This window comes from Piliocolobus tephrosceles, chromosome X (genome assembly GCF_002776525.5).
Source record: "Piliocolobus tephrosceles isolate RC106 chromosome X, ASM277652v3, whole genome shotgun sequence".
Classification (NCBI taxonomy): Eukaryota; Metazoa; Chordata; class Mammalia; order Primates; family Cercopithecidae; genus Piliocolobus; species Piliocolobus tephrosceles.
The window spans coordinates 83367695-83380465 of record NC_045455.1 but is presented as its reverse complement, the minus strand read 5'-3'; the positions used below and the strand labels follow the sequence as shown (position 1 = coordinate 83380465).

The 12771-nt window shown below is 33.5% G+C and overlaps 1 protein-coding gene across 5 annotated transcripts in view; it reads left to right on the top strand.

Annotated features, from left to right (window-relative positions):
- Positions 1-7275, top strand: part of PDS5B (PDS5 cohesin associated factor B) — a 176223-nt gene extending 168948 nt beyond the window's left edge. For all 5 annotated transcript variants that reach the window (XM_023208803.1, XM_023208802.1, XM_023208804.1 and 2 more), the window contains 2 exons: positions 2424-2562; positions 4226-7275. In XM_023208803.1, the coding sequence (XP_023064571.1) occupies positions 2424-2562; positions 4226-4261 (175 nt within the window). In that variant the 3' untranslated portion in view covers positions 4262-7275. The remainder of the gene's footprint in view (positions 1-2423; positions 2563-4225) is intronic.
- Positions 7276-12771: the final 5496 nt, after the last annotated feature.

Below are 12771 nucleotides of genomic sequence, written 5' to 3'. Positions count from 1 at the left end.
TTGAAAAAGTTCCTAAATTTGTAAACATACATATTGCTATATTTAAATTCCATGTATTTAGCCCCATTACACTAGGTAAGGTAAAATTTTTATAAACTTACCTTAGTGATTGATATCTCAATAAACTATCTTGTGCATTTTTACAGGTGTAGGCAAATCTTTATAAGTGGATACCAAATAGTATATTATTTCCTATACAGACTTTATGATATCTGAGGAAATGATAAGATATTTTTAAATAATCACCACACATTGACCAGGTTGCCTCGTCATTTCACACAACCATTTTTTTTCAGTGTTTCTCATTAGCACCTTTTCCTTTAAATGGAAGAAAACAGGTCTTATGCTTCTGTTTTTATTCTTTGAACTTGTAGTAGGAAAGTAACAGGTACCATTTTTAAAAAATTATATCCATATAAATTATCACATGTTGGTCTCAAGTGTTTGATATCTTGGTTTTGTTCGTTTTCTAATCCAGTTCGTTTATCTACATCAACATGTATATAGTTTTAGATGTTCACACAAACACATTTATAAGAAAGGTATAGTAACAATGTGTACCCCAAATTTTAGTGTCACAAGAGTATCAGTGCTATAATTTTTAGATTTGACAGTATTTTTTCTCCTCAGTTATGTGAGTGGAAATAAAGTAGCATGTCTTCTATTAGTCGGAAATTTAGCACACTTTTTCTGAGAGTAATCCCACCCGTACATAATTACATCAGTGGCTTGACTTTTCAGAGTTGCCAACATACTGTCGTTAAATACTCAATTATCTTAGAGATTTTCCTATTCCTGTGTATTCCACAGGAAGAGGAAAAGTTGCCTGGGTGTCTAGCCAGTACTTCATGCCATCTTCCATGTAATTTTTCTATCAGGTTAAAAGTAAAGGTAAGTACATTTTTTGTGGCAGCTTTATAAATGTATTTGGATTCAACCAAAGGAAATCAGTATTTCTAAACAAAGGATTCTTTAAGGATTCTTAAGGAATCCTTTATTTAATAAAATGCACATGAATGATGTAACAAGGAAATAACAAACCTCATAATTTTAGTTTGTTTATATTTGGACATCATGAAATTCAGGGTTTAAATGATTATTGTGCTCTCCTAAAATTACACAAGTCCTATGAATGTTCTAAACCAAATAAGTATTTCTTTAAAAAAAAATTGATACAGAAGAAGATTCTGTAGTCTATCTTGGAAGCCTGTCTTCCTTTCACTGGGAAGCTCTTTCTAGAGCTAGTATAATAACATATGTTAGGATTTGTTTCTTTTTCTTGTTCTGACATCAATGAAATTGAAAAAGATTGTCATTATGTTTCATGTAATTTCCAGAGTTTCATTAATCCCGAAAAACCAAACCAAGTAAAAAAATTGTGTGGTTTGAGCATGAGTTAAAAAAACGCACATTTTGGATTGCTTATAGAAGTGATAAGTTATGTTCCTAATTTTAAAAAATAAGTATTTATCAAGAGGGATCCATTTGATTAGATGGTTCTATAACATATTTTTTTATGCCTCCTGTGTTTCAGAGAATACTAGGTGCTAGGGACACAGAACAGACATGGTTCTTGTTTTCCTGGGTTCGTGGTTCTTGTCTTCTACCATCTAATGGAGTGAGGAAGCTTTTTCTTTAAGAGTAACAATGAGTTGATATCTTGAGAATAGTAGGGGCTAGACAGGCAGCGAACAGGTAGCAAGAACACTATATTTGAAGTTTCTGAAGTGAGAAAAATCTTGGCAAAATCAGAAAGCTAAAGGAAGGCAAGGGTTTGCTGAATTGTAGTTGTGGGGAGTTGGGGAGCAGAAGGAGATGAGAACGAACAGGTAGGCAAGGACCATCTACTGTTCCTTGTATATCGTGTTAAGGAAGTTTACAAAATTATTCTCAGCTCAGTGGGGAGCTCTGTAGTGGCAGTAACATCATCTGTCTTGTACTTTTAAAAGATAACTTTGTAAAGAGATAAGACAAGAGATGGGAATGGTTTGAGTTAGGTGGTGGCAATGGAGATGTGGACAGAAGCGAATGAATTTGAGATCTCTGTAAGAATCTGAAAGGCCAAAGACTGGTACACTGTATTCAAAGCAGAATTCCTTTCTGCTTTGAGCAGCTTAGTAGACATAGATGCCTTTTACTGCATTAGGAAAGATGAAAGGAAAAGACTTCGGGTTATGTTTTGAATTCCTTTATCATATGTTCTCAGTCACTTTTTTTGTTGTTACTTGGTAGACAATTTGTAAGATTCTGTGATTAAATGTTAGTTTAGGATTCAGAATATTAAAGAAATGTTCTTGTCTCATAAAGTAGTTGAGGGTAAACATGGTATGACAATTGATGAAATACTTGAAGCATTTCTTCTAACGAGGTAATCTACTGAAAGATTGGAACGTTCATTGTATTTTACATGTGTTTTACTCTAGCCGTGTAGGACGCTCCAAACAAGCAGCTACTAAGGAAAATGATTCAAGTGAAGAAGTAGATGTGTTTCAGGGTAGCTCTCCTGTCAATGATGATATTCCACAGGAAGAAACAGAGGAGGAGGAAGTTTCTACAGTAAATGTATGTGTTCAAAGTTTCTTTGAGTGGTGTGGTATATAAAAACAGTTAGTAAATGTTTGGTTAGATGATTTAGTACTTGTCTAATTCTAAGTATTTATATATTTTTCTTCATTAGTTTATAGCATCGTTTCATCTGCCAGGTAGGATAATGGAGAACATCTTTTATGGAAACCCGAAACTAAGCAAATAGGTGTAGCTTAGTGAGAATGTAAATGTCAAGTCTGAACTGAATGTATAGCATTCTAATATTGACACTTTCAGCATTTAAGTTGTACCTTACAACTCTCTGTTTGGTATTTCTATTTGGGTTTCATAATAGAAATTAGAAGTTAGTTACACATAAAATCAACCTTTGGAATTGAAGTTTGAGCTGAATGAGAATTCATAAAATTGGTAATACATACTTATTTTGCAAAAGTTAGGGATGTGTTACTTCCTGACTTTTTTGTTTTTGTTTTTGAGACAGAGTCTCACTCTGTTGCCCAGGCTGGAGTGCAGTGGCGCACGATCTGGGCTCACTGCAACCGCCGCCTCCCAGATTCAAGCAATTCTCCTGCCTCAGCCTCCAAAGTAGTTGAGATTACAGGCGAGTGCTTCCGTGCCCGCCTAGTTTTTGTATTTTTAGTAGAGACAGAATTTTACCATCTTGGTCAGACTGGTCTCGAACTCCTCCTGACCTCAAGTGATCTGCCTGCCTCGGCCTCCAAAGTGCTGGGATTACAGGCATGAGCTGCTGCACCCGGCACTTCTTGACTTTCAAAGTAATAAATAAGTAACTTTACCGGTTAATACAACTCAGATATTTCTTTTACGAAAAAATATAATACATTTAAGTAGAAGCTCTTCTCCCATCTTTGTTTGAGAAACCCAAGCTCTGTAATCAAGTCTCAGAATTGGTCTCTACTGTTCTGTCTTATTTAATGGAATCAGAACTCCTATCTGTACCAGGATTCGTTTTTGTGAGTAAGTGAGTTAAGTACATAGGAAAATATGCTTAATTGTGGTCTCAAATTAACTTGGCTTGTTTCTTAAAGGGTTTTGGGGGGACATCAAAGTAAGGAAAGCTGAAGAGTCAGTAACGATTGATGTCTTCACCAGAGAAAACTACATAGTACATTAAAACCCTTTTTTATATTCCTATTGTTAATATTGACATTTTTTGAGCTAAAGTTTTATGCTTTCATTAGTGCTTACCAGTAAATGATAATATGTTTGCATTTTAGGTTATTTTACTGTACTGATAATTGTTAAGATTCAAATTCTGTAACTACTTTCCCAGAAAGATAATATAAGTTCATAAATGTGAAATGTTTTCATTTACCACAGGAAACATAAGTAGAAAGATGATTAATCTGTTTGAGTTGTTTTTCTTGCTGTAGACATTGACTTCTGTTCATTTCTCTTTAAAATTATTAGATAGAAAAGTAAAATATTTTTTTTCTTTTGCTGTTCTGGGAAAGTCTGTGAGCATGTAAATGTTCAAATATTATAGAGGTCTAAGTATGTGATGCCGGGGCAGAAAGTAAGGATAAAAAAGTTTCAGGGAAAGGAAAGCAAAGAAAATCAGGAACAAACGAGAATAAATATTGGTTAAAAATGATTACTGCATATCTTATGCACATATACCCATTTTAATTAAGCATCTGGTGACTTTCCTTTTAAGGTACGGCGGCGAAGTGCTAAAAGGGAACGGCGATGAGCAAATGTAATTAATAACTTTCTCTGTGAAAGCTTTGGAAAAATCTTTTTTTTTCTTTTTGGTCAAACTTGAGGCTGAATAAAGCCTTTGATGCACAAAATGGGACTGCTGAAGAGTGGACAGTTGGACCTTACTTTGGTGGCCCCATACATTTGTGGTCACATGCTTTAGCCATACGCATGATAACCTTGACTATGGAGTCTTGTGAACGTGTAATGTGCGATGGCTGTGTAGACATAAAGAAGAAACTTGTAAATATCTTTTTTCTTTTTTTAATGTTTCCGACTTCTGAAGTGCTTGTATAGCTTTTATCTGCGGCTTTAAACTGACAGTACCCAACTGTTTATTGGATCTATTGATTTGAAAAGAATTTGTTAGGATAGATCTTAAGCAGTAATCTGTCAGTGTTTGTATTTGTATTCTCTGCAATTTTACTGTGAAAAAATTTTTTTTCAACAATTGGTGTCATTTTCTTGATGTCACTATTTGTTGGAGAGTTAAGTGGTCTCTTCCCCGTGTGTATCTTACCTAGTGTTTACTCCTGGGCACCCTTAATCTTCAGAGGTGCTAAATTGTTTGCCATTACACCGGAACGATGCCTCTGATAGGAGGACAACCATGCAAATTGTGAAATAGTCCTGAAGTTCTTGGATTACTGTACACCTCAGTATTGATTGGTCCCAGAATTTTCTGGCCTTTCATGGCAATGAAAATTTTAAGAAGAAAGATTTAAAGTATTTTAATTTTAAAGAGTGTGTTATAAAATAATGTACTGAATTCTTTATCCCATTTTATCATCCTTTCAGTTTTTATTAATCTACTGTATCAATAAAATTCTGTAATTTGAATGAGTTTTTAATAGTCTAGAATGTTATTGTGTATAGATATTTCCTCTTGAACATTATGTTCAAAAAATGCAAATTACACTATAATATAAAACCTGATATATACACGTTAGAAAAATTCCAATTCTCCATAACAGTGTAAAGTTAATCAGAAAGAAAAAATTTTATTGATGCAGTGTGTCTTTATAAAGCTGTTCTTGAAAGCCAAGTGTTTTGTATTTTATAGTGAGTTGCATGTTTATGAAAAAAAGTGCTGAAAATGGGATGTGCTCTTTTCTGTAAATTCATATTTAGCCATAGTATATGATAGATTGCCCCATAACATAGTTTTTCATCAAGAGTTTATTATTGTACTTTATTTTGGAGCCAAAAAACTGATTCGGGGGGGGGTTGGGCAGGGTAGAAGTGGTGTATCCAACTATCAGCTACTGTAGTTGTCACAGTCTTGTGAACTTTGAATGAAATTCCTAACTTTGAACTTTGAATGAAATTCCACTTTGTCCAGATTGGGAGAAGTGGAAATTTATTTGGATTTAGAGCAGGTCTTTTGTTTTCTTCATTGTAATCTGCAAAATACAGAAATAAATTACTTAAGGTGGTATCCTTTGTACAGTTGTATAAACTGTATTTTGAACCAAAACATATAGGTTACTACTTAATGCTTACCTAAATTCATTTTAGTATTTTAGGTGCTCTTATGTTTTTTCATGGTTAACACCAGAGGAAAATAAAAATCATATTCTAACTTATTAAATTTATCACATTGAATAGTGGAACATTTTCATATGATACACCATTATGTTTAAGGTATATTTCCAAGATTGGTTATAATAGATGGGGCATATAATAAAGAAGCTACTATTTTGGAAAATGACATTTTACTATTTGCCAATGTATACTGCAATTGATGTGATTATTTTTCTTTTAAAGATTTGTTCGTGTTTATGAAACAGCCATTTATTTTTAAAAAAGTGTTTTGAATTGTGTCTTAATCTCTCCATATTTAACTATTCTTCATTTACAACAATACTGACACCAGTAATTATGAGAGGCTGTCATATATCAAAAGCAGCTCAGGTTGGATCAAGATACATTGGTTTTGAAATGGTTCCTTAGCTCGGTTTTCCCAAACACGTAATTTCTGTTTCAGCAGTACAAAGGCATGTTTTAAAATCTATAACGTAAAGAATAAGGAATAGCTTTGTATTTTTGTCATTGACTAAATTGCACCGGAAATGTTTATGGAAATATATCATTAAGAACATTTTATAAAACATACGAAAAAATGATTGTGAAGGATTTTTATTTGCATGATCATAGTTAACCAAATTTCATCGCACATTTTTGTAATGCTGTACAGCAGTTCACAAAAAAATGTTCATTGTAGATTTTGTTATGTTCAATGCCAATGAGTCTGTAATTTTACAACCTGTCTGTTCTTCTTTTGGGTGGATTACGATGTAAATTTTTCTTTTTCTTTTTCTTTTTCCTTTTTGTTTTTGTTTTGGTAGAGAAATAGGTGCAATAATCAAAGTTTTGATGTCTCGAGTCTCCAACTTAGGGGATTATCTTACGTTTAAACTTAACATTTCATGTATTAACATTTCATGTACTAACATTTGTAGAGCCACATACTTTACAATAAAATTAAGTGTGTATGAAACATTAGTTGCTAACAATTGTTAGCAGTCTATTCAGTGATAATGTTTGTTTTGAAAATATGTACTATATAACATTAAGAAAATATTTAACTCCCTGTAACAAGCTCCATTATGAAAATCTTATTCCTCAGTGAGGTTATCTTGCTGCACTCTGTAGCAAATTTGTTTGATCTACATTATAATAAAATTTCTTGCTGCAGTGCAACAGGAAGCTTTTTCAGTGATCTCCACTGTATATGTAAATTACAAATGTGGCTGTAAAACTTATTCCAGGTATTAAAAGTTAAATTACTTTCTATATCTTCTTATAACTTGTAAGTTTGATTTTTAAGATTTCATTTTGTCCACTTGTAAGAATGTCAGGAATTTAAGAATTTGTTTAAATTAGGCTTATCTCTGCCACCACATAGTATTATGTCACCATAATGAACAATTGATATTTAAATAGATAACCAATTTTCAGACACATTTTTGGATTTCTGTGAAGTTGAATAAACATGAAAGCTAATATGATGTATTATTTTGTTTATGTAAATCAACATACATATTTAAATACTAAATGGAGAAAGGCACATTTGATGATTTCTAATTTTGGAGACTTTGTTTCATGAAGTGGAAACATGTCTCAGTAACTTTTTCCAAACCTTTTGTTTAAACTTCTCATGCAAAATGTTGGCGGACAGAGGTTTTTTAAGTATTATTTAAGTTAAATAATTGCGTAACTGAACAAAATAAATGTATAATATAAACTTTAAAAATAAGCACTAAATAAATAAGTTGCCAGTCGCAGTTTTATTAATTCATTTGGCAAACATTTATTAAGTGCCTACTATGTGCCAGGCACTCAAAAATTTTACTGAGTTTTATGGAGGATAAAGTGTGATCAAGATAGAGTAAGTCCCTGCTTTTGTGGTACTTTCATTATGTTAGAGGTGGGTAAATAAGCAAAAAAAAAAAAAAAAAAAAAGATTAATATATAATGTCAGATTGTGAACAATGCAGTGAAAAAAGGAAAAGCAGGATAGAAAGTACTAATGATAGATGGAAAAGTTATTTTATATACTTTGAAACATATAGTTTAGGATTGTTATATGTTCATGATGAAGTGATATGGTTTATAATTTAAAATGTCACTTGGTATCTTTGTGAATATTTTTAATCTACTTTGCTTGATATTAATGTAGCCATATCAGTTTTGTTTTAGCTATTGTTTGCTTGATAAAATTTTTCCTTTTATTTTCAACATATTTATGTTCTCATGGTTAAAATGTGTATCGTAAACATTTTATACTTGGATTTTGTTCTTTCATCTGAGAATCTTTGTTCTTTAATAGTGTTTAAGCTCTAGTGTAGTTACTTATATAGTTGATTTTAAATCTACTATTTTGCTATTTATTTTCTTTTATGCCAGTCTCTATTTTCTCCTTTCCTACCTCCTTCTGGCTCAGTTAAAGTGCTTTTTATTATTCTATCTCTTCCATTTGCTTTTTAGTTAAACCTGGTTGTGTTATTTTAGAATTACAGTTTTTATGTTTGGCTTATTATAGTATGTGGTTAATGCTTTTGCCACCATCAGAACAATGCAAAAAGTTTAAAACAATTCAGCTGTATCTGCCTCTCGATCCTTTGTGCTAAAGTTGTTGTCTATTTTCAGTATAAAAATGCCACAATATCTTTGTTGAATAGTCCATGTTCTCATATTTACCCATAGATTTTCCGTTTTCGCTCTTTTTTTAAGAATCATTTTGTGCTATCATGTTAGTTCATTTTTCTTTCTTTTTTTTTTTAGTTTCTTGTTTTCAGCAGTTTGACTGTGGTATGCCTAGGTATGCTTTTCATTTTATTTAATTTGCTTGGGGTTTACTGACCAGTTGTATCTGCAGGTTGATATCTTTCATCAGTTTTGAAACATTTTTGGCTGTTCACATATTCTTCACATATTCTACACTATTTTCTCTTTCTGATATTCCAGTTATAAATATGTTAGACTGCTTGTATCCCATCTGCCTTTAAGTGTGTTTTCTGTTCTTTCCACTCTCTTTTTCCTCTCTGTGCTTCATTTTGTATATTTCTGTTGATCCGTCTTCAGATTTCTTTTGCTATGTCTGTTCTTCCCGTTAACTTTTCAATTAGTTATTAATTTCAAATATTGTATTTTTTAGGCCAGTGTGGTGGCTCGCATCTGTTATCCCAGCACTTTGGGAGGCTGAGGTGGGTGGACCACTTGAGGTCAGGAGTTCAAGACAAGCCTGGCCAATGTGGTGAAACCCTGTCTCTACTAAAAATAAAAAATTAGCCAGGTGTGGTGATGGGCGCCTATAATCCTAGATACTCGGGAGGCTGAGGCAGAAGAATTGCTTGAACCTGGGAGCCAGAGGTTGCAGTGAGCTGAGATCATCACACAGTGCGCTGCACTCCAGCCTGGGGGACAGAGTGAGACTCTGTCTTTAAAAAAAAAAAAAAAGTATTTTTCAGTTCTAGAATGTCCAGTTAATAATATTTTATAGGTTTCAGTTCTGTGTTGAAAGTCTCTTTTTACTCCTCTTTTCCTCTTTTCTCTTAATTATATAGTCCGAATCTGTACGAATTAACTACAACAGCTCAGTCCTTTGTGGATCTCATTCTTTTAACTGTTTTTTCTATTGAACATCAATCAAAATTTTCCTGGTCACATTTTTTCCTTCCTCTTATGGATCTTGTAACTTTTTTCTTATTTGAGGACATTGAATTAAAAGTACTGAAGGATTGAAGTTGATGTGATTTTTCTCCCAAGAGATTTTCCCTTTTTTCTTTTAGACATTATAGAGATTGATCACCTCAAGAGTTTAGCCTGGGTTGCAACTTTAGTTAGACTGAATCCGGTTGTTTCAAATGTCTTAATGGTAAGACGTGCATTATGTGACAGACTAGCACAGCAAGCCTGCAGGAGATTTTGTTCAAGCTATTCCGCCCAGCTTCCCAGCAGGAATGCTATTTGACACAGGGTAGTCAAAGGCGGCTTCTTTGAGAAGGTGACATCTGAGCATGGACTTCAATTAAGTGAGACATCAAGCCTTATGAATATCTGGGAGAAGAGTATTCCAGGCAGAAGGAAGAGTAAGTACAAAAGTCCTTAGGCAAGAATGAACTTTGTGCATCAAGGATTTCAAGAAGGCTGATGTTTCTGGAGTTAAATTGAACAAAAGATGAAGGGGTAGACCTGTGATGTCTCTTGGCAATTTTGTTCAAAGGTTGATGAGAATCCATTGTAGGCTTTCAGTAGGATAGTGGCAAGGTTTCTTTGTTTTAATTTTTAAAAATGTTACTCTGGCTATTGTTGAGAATGGCTAATAGAGTGTAAGAATAGAAGCCCCCCAGTTTTATTAAATTATATCAGTAGTCTAGACAATTTGTTCATTCATTTCACAATGAGAGTGATAGAAATTGTGAGAAGTACTTGGATTCATGAGGTATTTTGAAGTTACAGTTAGTAGCCCTTGCTGATGGATATGAAAGTGTGAGGGAGATGAATCAGAGATGACTCCTAAGCTTTGAGCTAGAGAAACTGAGTGAGTGGTGTCCTTTACCGATATGAGGGAAGCTGGGTGGGACATATTCTTCAGGATAAAATATTTGGTGTCAGGGTTCATCAGTTTCAGCATGTGATTTATTAATATTTACATAGTCTTTGGGTGCTTTGGACATTTGGATTCCAGTCCTTTATGTGAATTTCTGTTTGAAGGTGGAAACAGGTTCTAAAAAAAAAAAAATGTAGGCATTTTACATCATCTGGCATTTCTAAAATCTGAAAGCATGTAACTATTAAGAAATTTATTATAATACCTCCAATTCAGCATTTCTGAAACTAAATGAATAACCTTTCCTTCCCAAATCTGATCATCTTCGTATGTCTGAAAATGGAATTAGTATCTAACTAGTAATGCAAATCTATAAATTTGCTTTAATTCCTGTCCCTTACACCTGTATCCAGACTGTCATCAAGTCCTGTTGAGTTTACCTCCTGATTATCCCTTGAGTTTTTCCACTTTTTTCCACCATTCTCTTTTAAGTTCTCATCATTTATTTGTTGGTCTCACATTTACTCTTGCCCCGCCTCAAATTCATTTTCATAATGTAGCCAGATTGTGAAGTACCATGATTTCATCTACCCCGCAGCAGTAGTAGCAGCAGCAGCAGCGCAGTAGCAAATAATATAAACCTTTTATCCCTTCAATGGGATAAAATTTTAAGACACCACTGATTTTAGGATAATGTGCCCTACATTTATATACTTTTAATATAAATCGCTTTTAGGATAATGTGCCCTACAAAACTCTGCATCATGGGTCACTCCTATTTAGCTAATTCTTCCATCATATTTTGTGTTTTATTTCATTGATTTCTTTTTCTAATTTTTATCTTTTGCCTGTACCAATATCTAATTCACTATACCGATAAGTTTTTATATTTGTTCCAAAAATTCTCCAAGTCTTTATTTTAAAAATGTCTTGGTCATTCCTTGGTTATTCTTGTTATTTTTGCTTATTCAGTATTGAGTCTTCTCACTGAGATAGATTTTTTTTTAAGGCCTTCCTTTCAATACAGTTTTTATTTTCATCTTAGGAATAGGCTTTGCACCTTTTAAAATGTTTTATGGGTTTTATTATTATTACTTACCTTGCTATTTCCATTATTTTCTAATGGGTATAACTGCTATGCTTTTTTTTTTCCCCCCTTCTTTTGAGACAGTCTTGCTCTATGCAGTAGAGCAATCTCAGCTCACTGCAATCTCTGCCTCCCAGGCTCAAGCAGTTCTTGTGCGTCAGCCTCCCGAGTAGCTGGGACTACAGGCCTGTGCCACCACACCCGGCCAGTTTTTTGTACTTTTAGCAGAGATGGGCTTTCCCCATGTTAGCCAGGCTGGTCTCGAACTTGTGGCCTCAAGCTGATCCACCCACCTTGGCCTCCCAAAGTGCTGGGATTACAGATGTGAGCCACTGAACCCAGCTGCTATTTTGTTTTTAGCTGCTTTGTTGAACTGTAATTCTAACAGCCTTTTAGTTAATTATCTTAGATTTGTTAGATAGATAATACAGTCTGCAAATGGTTTTGTCAGTATTATTTCATATTGTTCTGATCCATATACAAAATGTCTTTCTGGTCTAATTAGCATTGGTTGGTTCCTCCAGAGCATTGGTAAATGGAAAGCATTCTGCCTTTTCTAATACAGTTTCTATTTCTAATCAGGTTATTAAAAAATAAAATCTGGAATATATGTTTAATTCCATGTTTGTATGGAAGTTTATGTTTTTAAAAATATAATTTAATGAATTATATTAATATACGTCATATATAGAATAATCCTCGCTTTGGTAGGACTAACTCAGCTTGGTCATGCTACTAGATTCAGTTTGCTAACATTTTACTTAGTATTCTCATGTCCGTCTGAGATTGCTTTATAATTTGTCATACTAGCATTATTCCAGTATTGATGTAAGGGGTTTTGCTAGCCTTCTAGAATGAGATGGAAAGTTGTTTGTGTTTTTCCATAAATATTTATGTAGTATAGGAGTTATTTGCTTCCTGAAATTTTAATAGAATTTTAAAAAGTTTTATTTGGTGCTTTCTAAAATTTTAAGTAAAAAAGTGTTTCAGACATGCAGGAAATAATACAGCAGACAATGATTATCTCATTAATAGATATTCGTGATCTCATTTCCCAAGTTTAAAAGATACTAACGATGCTGTGTTTCAGTTTGCATTAACTTCTTGCATGCACACAGATGCACACCCTACCCACTTCCTATGAGTGAGGAATAAGATCTCAGAAACGTTTAGCAAGCTGTGTTTTTTGGGTTTGAAGGATATTCTATAATTGTGTGTGTCACAGACGCTGTGGAGTGATTGATTTGTCTCTGTCCCCTTGGTGGAGAAGATAAGCTCACTCTTAACATATAAAAAAGCTTTGCACAAGCTGCAGTCCCTTTTTTGTTTTATCCTAATAATGTGTATCATTCTCATGCAT